General features: G+C 34.3%; 1 protein-coding gene across 1 annotated transcript; it reads right to left on the bottom strand.

The window, feature by feature from the left end:
• Positions 1 to 334: 334 nt before the first annotated feature.
• LOC104224232 (subtilisin-like protease SBT4.15) lies at positions 335 to 6,511 on the bottom strand. The gene is made up of 11 exons (XM_009775836.1): positions 6,416 to 6,511; positions 5,580 to 5,668; positions 5,385 to 5,482; positions 4,993 to 5,136; positions 4,616 to 4,721; positions 3,489 to 3,996; positions 3,296 to 3,396; positions 2,819 to 3,040; positions 1,953 to 2,061; positions 1,601 to 1,778; positions 335 to 888 (listed from the first exon to the last, which is right to left on the bottom strand). Exons 1-11 carry the CDS (start codon positions 6,509 to 6,511, stop codon positions 335 to 337), a joined length of 2,205 nt encoding a protein of 734 aa, XP_009774138.1.
• Positions 6,512 to 11,227: the final 4,716 nt, after the last annotated feature.

Here is an 11,227-nt window from a genome sequence, read left to right as displayed (position 1 = left end):
GTTCTAAACATAAAAAAGGCACAGCTCCACGCACTAATCTCCCGCTATGCGCGGGGTTTGGGGAAGTGTCGGACCACAAGAGTCTATCGGACGCAGTTTTACCCTGCATTTCTGCAAGAGATTGTTTTCACGGCTCGAGCCCGTGACCTCTTGGTCACGTGACAACAACTTTACCGTTTACGTCAAGACTCTCCTTCTAGCTAATTATAAACATGCATAAAGAAATTAAGCACAATTGATTGAATTTGAAAGGTATAACTTCATTCTTCTGAAAAACTATTACACCAATAGCCAATATTTTGCTCAACTTTTTTTCTTTTTAATTTCTAACCTTTCATATACTACTAGACAATGACCTATATACAAGGATAGGACTCTTCACAACATGAATAGAGTCACTCCATACAAGTGAAGCACTAAGGTAAAATGCCTTTGGATCTGTAAAATTCCCACTCAAAGAAACTTGAAAAGATTGTGTCTCATTTTGTTGATTGAACATCAAACTACTAGGAGTTACCACGATCGAAAGCCCATCAGGCGATTGAACTGTCGCGTTATACAGTGCTTTACCTTGTCCAACATTTGTGACAGTACGAAAAAATGTCGCGAAAATGGTTGAATTATTAGGAGGTTGTAATTGGAGATGCATAGAGGGGTAATTTAGACCATCTATTCCTTTAGCTTGTGAGAAATTTGAGCAATTGAAGGTACCATTTCCAGCTATTTGTGCTATGTTTGAGCTGTTGTAACCTTCTTTGCAAAGGAAACTTATATAGGAGTTTATGTCAATGTCATAAACTAGACCAGGGTCTAATGCACCTGTTGGATTTATTTGACCTGAGCCTGAAGCTAATTCTTTCTCCTCTGGATCAATCTTCATTGGTTTGGCTAAAAATCAAAATTTAATGTAACTTTGGTAAGTATTAACCGTCTCAACAACAATAATAATTACGTCTCAGTCCCGAACAAGTTGGGATAACTATTAAATGTCTCAAATGAATAAATAATCTTATATTGATTTGATAAACAATAATTTGCACAAGATGACCATTGAAACTTGAGACACTATATATGAGCCTTGTAAGATATAGTAGTCCTATTGAAAGATGAAATGCCTAATGTGACAGTGGCGTACACAAGATTTTTATGTGTGTGGCGCCACCTTATATATATATATATATATATATATATATATATATATATATATATATATATATATATAATAATTTTTTTAAAAAATATTTCATGTGCACATACACAAGAAAGTTTTTCTTGCGAAACAATGTGAGATCACACTTTTTCTAAGGCGGTATTTCGACCATTGAATGTGTCGTACATCGCTCTGTTCCACAAAGAATGACATTGTTTCCTAATTAGTTAATAAAAAAAGAAATGACCTATTTTTAAACGTTTAAAAAATTTAACTTGAACTACTCATTTTATCCTAGTGACAAGTTCTTATAGGCATGCAAATATTGTCTCATATTTAAGATCATAAATTTAAAAATAAATAAATTTTGTGTTCAATCAAAGTACGTCATATAAATTAAAAGCATACAAAAAATAAATATAATGAATGGATTAAACAGGAAAATCTCACCAGTGGTCATTAAAGCAGATTTGATAGCAGCAGGGGACCAATCAGGATGAAAAGTCTTAACATAGGCAGCTGCAGCAGCAGCGTGAGGACAAGACATTGATGTTCCCCAAATCAAATTATATTTTCTTACTTCAGAAAATGCAGCTAATATACTTAATCCTGGAGCAGCAATATCAGGCTATAGAAAAAAAAGAAAAAATTATCATTCTTAAATAATTGTCACGAATATAAAGAGAGTGAACATTATTTACGCTGTCAGTATATATATGTACATATATAAGTCGTCGAATCCTCTTAATATATAAGAGAAAAATAGTGAAGTGTCAAAGGAAGATCAAGGTAAGAAGCAAACCTTAAGTATGTTGAGACTGATGGTTTGAGGTCCTCTACTTGAAAAAGAAGGTATAAATGGTGCAGTTATGTTAATTGTTCTTGATCTAAATATTGTTGCTGTTGGTGACCTACAAATCAATTGTCACGAATACAAAAGAGACATATCAGTATATACAGTAGCGGACGCATGTGGTGGCAAACGTAAATTATGATTAAAGCTGCGTAAATTTTGTATAAATATTTTATTTGAACCTAGTTGACAACTACTATTTTACGACTAAAGTTATATATTTCTAAATTGAACCCGCTTGCACAAAATTCTGGATCCGTCACTGAGTGTGTGTGTATATATATATATATATACTGTAGCTTTTTAAATCCTCTAGATATAGTTGTCTCTGTGTGACCTAAGGTCACGCGTTCGCGCAATGGAATCAACCAATGATGCTTGCATTAGGTAGGCTGGCTACATCACATCCCTTGAGGGGCGGCTATTCCGATCCTGCGTGAATGCGAGATGCTTGGTGCACCGTGCTGCCCTCTAGCTTTCTGAAATTGCAAAGTATTGTGGTATATATATATATATTCTCAGTATGATCCCACATGGGCTGGAGTCTAGGAAGGGTAGAGTGTACGCAACTCTTACCCCTACCTTGTGTGAGGTGTCAGTATGGTAGTCCAGGGCACTAAGCATCCCGCGTTCACGCAGGATCTGGGGAAGGGACGCAACCCAAAGGATGTGACGTAGATAGTCTCTACCCTAATGCGAGCATTAGTGGTTGCTTCCACAATTCAAACTCGTGACCTATAGGTCACTCGGAGAAATTGCAAAAACAAGTTATAGTATGTCATTCAAAATTGTTAAGAAAATAGATGAAAACATACTTAGTGGTGTTGATGTAGAGATTAATCTTGTCACCATCAGCTTCACGAACATATGTTGCTGGTATAACAGTAGACATAGCTGTGTCTGAAAAATCATCTGTTGACATTATAGCTCCAGCACCTCCATATTTTTGTATAATGGCATCTTGATCATTATTTTCAAGGCATAAAACTATGTTTCCTTTCACTTTGCTCCCATCTAAACTACCATCATCACAATCACTGCATAGGAGTATTAATTAAAAACATCATTTAAATTGAAATTCCAATCCAATATTGCTATAGCTAGGGACAGAGGGTTCAGCCGAACCCCCTTCTCCGAAAATTATACATCAGATGTTGAATTTCTGAGCTTCTTTGTGTGTTTACTTTTTTTTTTTTTTTTTGAATCCTTTTAGTGAAGATCCTGCTACCGCCACTGGCTATAGCTCGCTCAAATTTTGTTTTTTGTTTTTCTTTTGCATAAAGAGTACGTACCTGGGATCTACGTCGCTTCCTGCAGATTTATTTTTGGCCAAGATTCCACTTGTCAAAGGTGACATTTTTCCATTTGTGTCAAAGAGGTTGAGAGATATTCCCTAACCGAATGCACACGCGAAAAAATAGAACTTTTATATACTGACATTATAGGATATGTTAATCGAGATGTAACAGGAGATCGGCCACTTACTGTAAACGATTCGCCATTACCCAATTGAGTAGTAGTCTCAAATTGCCTATCAATACTAGTAGCAGCCACAGTCATAATCCAAGGTGCAACATTTTCAACTTGTGACAAATCAGGCCCATCATTTCCTGCTGAACAAGAAGTCAAAATTCCATTTTTCATAGCATGAAAAGCTCCTATAGACATTGAATCTTTGAAAAAACTCCTTGCAGGTCCTCCAACGGATACTGATACAATATCTACACCATCACTAATTGCAGCATCAAACGCTCCCAAAAGATTTATGTCTGAACAACCAGAGCTCCAGCATACTTTATATGCAGCGATTCGTGCCGATGGAACGCCTCCTCGGGCTGTTCCATTGGCAAAGCCATCTAAATTGGCACCAGGGACTGGTATTCCAGCAGCAGTGGAAGCTGTGTGTGTACCATGTCCCTCAAAATCTGCTGGACTAATCTCATTAGTGGCTGCTTTTTTGTCTAGATTGAAAAATTGTGCTCCAATCACTTTGCTGTACAAAAATTGGAAAAAATTAATAAAATACAAAGTTTGGCTGCAGCCGAAACTAATTGCATTCGCTAGCCAAAGAGTGTATAAAATATGTATATACAGGTAACTATCCGGGAAAAAAAGTGAGATTAGAACTTAGAAGATAAGGCAAGTTATCTACTACCAGAGACGGACACACAGTATAGGAAGTGGGGTTACTAGAACCCAGAAACTTCGGCAAAAACTCTATATATACTTGCAAATATCTTCAAGAAATAGTCAGATACTAGTATGGGCTTCCGTATCAATCTTTATGAGCAGTAATAAATTTATATTAAAAGTGATAGTGCCCCGCGACCACCAAATCCTATGTCCGCCTTTGTCTTTTTCAAGTCTACAACCGGTTAAAGTAGTGTAAAAATTCGTTATACTGTCAAGTGTAAATTAGTTTAACTCGAGTATCAAATTTCGAATGTCGAACTTATACTTTCAAATAGTGCAGTGCACCTAGTGATAAGAACTTTAGAGGTTGAACTCGTTAAATTTAAATCGTGAATTTGTCTCTGGAAGTAATGTTAGGATAATCATGTAGAATCTTCTAAAATGGCTATATATGTAAATTAGATGGTAAATTTTTTTACTTGTTGCAACCAGTGAAATTGACACCCTGATCACATTTGCCCTTCCATTTAGCAGGGGGAGGCCCAAAGCCTGTGTCATTGAAGCTTTGTGATTCCATCCATATACCTATGAAATCAAAAGAAAAATCAAAAAACAAAAAGGTGAAAAAGAATGTACAAAGTTAAAACTCAAATCAAACAATAAAAAAAAGCAGCTCAGTGTACTAAGATCCTGTTATGCACAGGGTTCGGGGAAGGACTGGATCACAAGGGTATATTGTATGCAACCTTATCTTGCATTTCTGCAAGAGGCTGGCTGTTTCCACGGCTTGAATCCGTGACCTCTCCAAAAAATAAGCATGAACTAATTTATTTTTTTGTATATATAATTAATTAACCTGTATCTAAGACAGCAACAATTGTATCACTCTCAGCTTGTTGATTTCTTTGTACTGTCTCCGTCATTCCAATAAAATCCCAAGATCTTGTTGTTCGAAGTCTTCTCACTGTATTTGGAAATACGGACACAATCCCTTCTTTTTCTGTAGTAAAACGAAACGAAAATTTTTGAAACTTATGATATTATAAATGCAAGGATAATTTTTGTGTAGCTATAAGATTTTAAAATTTATGATCCGAAACACATCATAATATCAGTGTGGCATTAACGGTAAAAAGAGAAATTTAATTTTTTTTTTTCAAATATAAAAATATGTTATTATTTTTAAAGCAGACTAATAAGGAAATAATGTAACATAAGTTGAAACGAAGGAAGTATATTATTACATACGCGATAATCTTTCTGCTTCATCAGGCAACAATCTCGCAGCAAATGCATTAAAACTCCTTCCATAACTATGTATCTTTGATTCTCTAGCTATTGTATCGCTGAAATTCAAGAATCATTAATAAAACATTAAAAACATATTTTATTGTTAAAGAAAAATATATTGGGATTTATTTGAAGAAGGATTTAAGTATTTACTCTCCAATAGCCTCTGAAAGCAAGCTGTGATGATCATCCAACAATAAGGTTGCATCTTCTGGTAATTCTCCCATATAAACTATGTAGGGCTGTTATACATAATCACAATAGTAGGAAAAGAAAATATTGTTTGTAAGTTAGGTTATAATAATTAAGTATATTCTTGTCCTTAAGAATGTCATAAAAAAATTTATAATGCAGCTTTAACGATATATCATAAAGGTCACGGGTTCGAGCTGTGCAACCGGTCACTAATGCTTGCATTAGGATAGATTGTCCACATTATATGCACCCCTTGGGCAGGGGCGAAGCAATTTTGGTTGAAGGGTGGTCAACTAACCACCTTTCGCCGAAAAATTATACTGCATATAAAGTAAAATATTACTTGTTGTTATTGATTAAATTTGAACAATTTGAACACCCTTATTGAATTTCCTGACTTCGCCACTGCCCTTGAGGTGTGGCCCTTCCCCGAACCTTGAGTGAACGTTGAGATGCTTTGTGTATCATGCTGTCCTTTTTTAATTTTAACCATCAATGTAGATGGATATATCGTTACAAAGTTGGTCAAAAAATTGAAAACTTGTACTCCATCTAGCCTTTCTTTAAATATAGTTTAAGGTTATGACATTCATTAAGAAAATCATTTAATAGCATTAATCATTAATTTTATTTGGAATGGTGATAGATATGAAAGAAAAAAATTAACGCGACAAAAATATTTATTTTTGACAAATTTGTTTGGCCAAAACGACATTTAAAAAAAGGATTAGAGGGAGTTTATGTGAATTATTGATTTTTCTTTTTTTGGTTAAAGAAAAACAAGGGAATATTACCTTTCTTTCATCAGCATTTGAATTTGATCCATTGCTTAGTGCAATAAGCAGAGACAAACTGAAGATGAGAAAAGAAATGCACTTTAATATTTCCATATGCTCTTTAATTTTCTCTGCTATGAGAGGGAATAGATATATGTGAGTGATGAAAAAGAAAGTAAATTGTCAATATAAATAGAGGAAGCATATATTATATAATAGGTAAGCTTGCATAATTAACCAAATTTCCTAATAAGTTTTGTCTGCATCAAAAGGTAAAGAAGTAATTAAATTACACACAAAAAGTTAGTTTTAGAAAAATTAAAATAATTAAAAGCTCAGTTTTGTAAATCTTTGTGATCTTATTAAAGAATTGGTAGATTAGTTAATTTTATACTGAGAAAATTAATTATTTTTTCGTATTAGTTGGTAGCTCCTAATTAAGATAAGTACTTGATTTCTAAATAGGCATGTTTGGGGAATTAATCAGTAGTTTGACTTTGTAAAGTTTTATAAGTTGATATCCTCATGATGTTAAAATTTATGGGAATATATTTAAGTTATTGAGAATTTCCCAAATTAGTCCCGAAGATGTTAAAATTTATGGGAATATATTTACGTTGTTGAGAGTTCCCCAAATTAGATCATATATATAATTAAAAAGTTTTCGTATTTTTACCTCTTCATCTGTCCTTCGAGGTTTTTTTAATTATTGGTTTAACCATATGATGTTTGGAAAATATTTCTCGAATAATCTGAATTTCTCTATTCTTATGGCTCGGGCCAAACTATCCTTCCATATATATTTATTGTATATTATAATTTGTGTAAGTAGTATAGTTGGAAAGAAATAAAAGAAAAGGGATGTAACCTATCCAACCAAAAGCTTTTTTGTTTGGTTAGTTACGTATATTTTCTCTCTATAATTCCACACAATTTCTCTCTATGGGAAAAGAAAAAAATATTTTTTTTGGTAATAAAACAAATAAAAAAATGAAAACAACGACACGTTAAATTATAACTTTGGGTTAGACCAATTCAATATCATCAAAGCTTTTAAAAGGGAAAATTACACGACACATTAAATATTTATATTGTATTTACCATTCGTAGCTATACTTTTAGCAAATTTATCATTCATAGTTATATTTGAAGTTTATAGCAAATCCATAAAACAAAAGATTAAGTATTTTGAACTGAAACAAGAGAGCAACAAGTACTCATAGCTCAATTGGTTAGAGTGTCTGCTAAGCTAGTGAATTTTCAGTTCGAATCTCAACAAGAACATTTTATTTTTTTTGTATTTCGCCTTAGTTGTATCCGTTGCGCGAACAAATATAATCGATACAAATACAGTTGATACAAGTTATATTATTTGTATATACTCATGTAGTATCCTTTTTATATACTCATATATACAGTTGATACAAGTTGTATCTTTTGTATACACTCTTGTATTTCGCATTGGCTACAGTTGATATGTATTGTATTCGTTACACGAATGAATATAATTACCCCAACGAATACTGTTAATACAGGTTGTATTCGTTACGTGAACAAATACAATTGACAAAGTTGTATTCGTTGCGCCATGAAATGCTCTATACTATAGTGGTTTATGAAAATTAGGCTAGCTCAGTTTAGTCCAACCCGGATTTCATGAGCCTTGAAATTTGATGGGTTAGGACGGGCTAGCCCTTCATCTTGTCTAATCTTCTCTTTTTGTGGAAGAATTGTTTTTTAAATCTAAATTTGAACCTAGAATTCTAACATTTCTAATATATGATGGTGTGTAAGTAAGTGAAAATTTCAAAAGCATAAAATTTTAAGACACTATCTCAATATTACGTAAAGTTTCATAGTATTCAAGAAAGTCAATTGACTTTATTTGCAAACAAAAGAATTTAGCTGTTAATAAACTTTGAAACGGTCAACTAAATTCTAAGAAATTACTAATCAATAAGTGAAATAGAGGAAAAGACACTTCAAATTAGAAAATTTAACCCAAACCATGGATTGGCGTAAATAAAAATATACATATCCAATAGTCACATACATATAGTATATGGCTAACAGGAAAAAAAAATCTGAAGGATTCCTAATAAATCAACATGAATTGGATTCTTTAATTTTGTCGAAATAAGTATTATTGTGTCAATAAAGTGCTGAGACTGTACAAACTAATTTAAACTACGAGCTAAACAATTAATGTAAAATTCAAGTAAATTCATTTCAAGAAACATTATCCCAACAATTCAACTCTTTCTTAATATTTTTATTTTTTAAATTTGGATTAAATTTTTTGATAAATAATGCTCCCTCTGTTCCAATTTATGTGAACCTATTTCCTTTTTGGTCCGTTCCAAAAAAAAATGAACTCTTTCTAAATTTGGTAACAATTTAGCTTAAAGCTACAACTCTACCCTTAATGAGAAGCTTTTATAACCACACAAATACTCTGGGCCCCATTTAGACTTGTTTAGGACCACAAATTCCAAAAGTCTTCATTTTTTTCTTAAACTCCGTGCCCAGTCAAACAGGTTCACATAAATTAGAATGGAGGGAGTAGTAATAATACTTCCAAATAATAGTTCCTCTCAAAGTTTTCTCTCGCGGCATGTTAACATGGCTTTGTTAACGTACGTAGCTGGAAGCCATGGGAGGAAGAGGACGACCTAAACGAAATCTAGCAAAAATTTCGATTACCGATCCGAGATCTGCAGATGCAAGGAAAGCAGCAATGGAACTTTTTGTCTCGCCAAAAGGAGTGAGAATTGAGGAACCAACAAAAAACACCACTCCGAGGAACTTGACGAGTGAACAGAACAAGTTAGTACCAGATCCAGCAATCAACAATGGCAAGCAGAAAGCAGTGATAGCTACGCCTAAAACTAGTAGTGGAATAGATCGTAGATCTGGAGCAGAATGGCAGAGATGAACTCTAAAACACCAAATACCATTATAATAGTGCCATGCAAAGCTGATAAGGCTGGAAATACCAAAAGCACTGACCAAATGGTGAAGGCAAGTGGAACTCAATCATGGGCAAATGTTGTGGCAGGGAATAAGCTGGCATCGAGAGGTATGAATCTTCAGTATATTACACCAATGGTACAAGATGGGAGAAAATTATGAAATTAGACCTAGAGGATGTTGAGCAGGAAAATGAAAAATGAAGCACAACACTTGTTCTGTATGTAATTGGGGATTCACCATCCATAGGAGCAATGGAACGATTCCTTAATTAAGTGGGTAAGTACTCCATGAAACATCAGACCTATTATCATAATGAAGACTACTTTGTAATTCAATTTGCAAACTTGGAGGAAAGAAGTCAAGTTCTGTATATTGGGCCTCATACCATGAACAATCGTCCTATTGTAATGAAAGCATGGACACCAGATTTTAACAAGTACTGAGAACCATTCCATTATGGGTGAAGTTTCCAAATCTTCCCCTGAATTGCTGGAGTAGGAAAGCACTAAGCAAAATTGGAAGTGCCCTGGGTAATCCAGTGTATGCTGATGACTGTACAACTAGTATAGTTAGAATATCTTATGAGAGAATGTTGATTGAGATGGACATTACTAAACCCCTTCCTAGAAGGATGAAGCTGCAGGATCCAATAGGGAAAACAATTGAACAAGAGATAAGCTATGACTGGTGATCACGCCTAACTATGCCTTATAAATAGGATAATACGGTCGTTGCAAATATAATCCAGTTTACAAGTCCGGAGTCGAATCCCACAGAGAACTAAGGCTTAGCTACAGTTGTTCACTATCACCAAGAAGACAAGCTTGAACAGTTCCTAACTTATAGATATTTAGATTTTTGTGTTTAACTAATTGATTAACAAACTAAAATAATAAATTAACAACTAAAAATACTAAGAGTTAGAGACAAGATTAAGGAGGTCTAGAGTTATTATTTCACCAATTGTCGGAATCCTTCCCGCTATGTCTTCTATAATTTCGCCTAAGTATTCTCTACAGATCATGAGCACTCTTATTACCGTAAATCTCTCCCGAGTAATCACGACAATTTACTAGACGCACTCTCCCGAGCTACGCTAGCTGGCTTTTGATACAGCTCACTTCAGATCGCACCCAAGGCTTCGTTATCCCTAATCCCGCCTTTAAACCCTCGGTTATTGATCCCTCATATACTCTGGGAGTGGTGTTGTTCAACAATTACCTAAATATGCACTCTCTCCCGAGTTATGCACACTAAATAGGCACAGCTAATTGAGAGCTCTTCAATTAACTACAATAAGAACGTAGTTGAACAAATAGAGATTATACTACAGCTCAATTATATAAAAACATAACAAGAATTTATCCTACAAAAGGTTCTATCAAAACTCTAGATAACAATTTAACTATTCATAATAGTATGTAAAACTACAATACTAAAAGTCATAACCAACAATAAAAAAATAGGAAGAGAAAAGAAAAAACTTGTAGAAGAATTCCCAAGCCTTGCTCCTATTGTGTCTCTGCCTCCTTAGGTCAAATTTATGTCAAAAATATGTCCTCTCCTTTTCTTGGCCGGCTTCCTTGGTTTAATATAAGGTTTAGGGCTTAAAATCCCGTGTTTTGCACTTTGGTTCCTGAAATTTACGCATCCTGCCGCGGTTCCACCGCAGTCGCGGTCAAACCGCGGCCAAACACCCTATCAGATTCTTCAGTTGTCCGCGACTGCCCTCTGCTGTGGTTCTGTCGTGGTCGCTCCAAAACCACGGGTTTTCACCCTGTTCCGTTTGGAATTTGGAATAACGTAAAACATGAAAATTGTATCTCTTTGAGTTATCATTCCAACCATATATTATGG

This window comes from Nicotiana sylvestris, chromosome 7 (genome assembly GCF_000393655.2).
Source record: "Nicotiana sylvestris chromosome 7, ASM39365v2, whole genome shotgun sequence".
Lineage (NCBI taxonomy): Eukaryota > Viridiplantae > Streptophyta > Magnoliopsida > Solanales > Solanaceae > Nicotiana > Nicotiana sylvestris.
The sequence above is the reverse complement of the archived record's forward strand: the minus strand, read 5'-3'. Positions and strand labels throughout refer to the sequence as shown.

Coding starts and splice junctions, on each gene's coding strand:
- LOC104224232 (XM_009775836.1), bottom strand. CDS start 6,511: ATGGAAATATTAAAGTGCATTTCTTTTCTCATCTTCAGTTTGTCTCTG. Junction 5,137..5,384: donor TGAAGCAGAAAGATTATCGC/GTATGTAATAAT, acceptor GTTTTACTACAG/AAAAAGAAGGGATTGTGTCC. Junction 2,062..2,818: donor CTCTACATCAACACCACTAA/GTATGTTTTCAT, acceptor ATTGATTTGTAG/GTCACCAACAGCAACAATAT.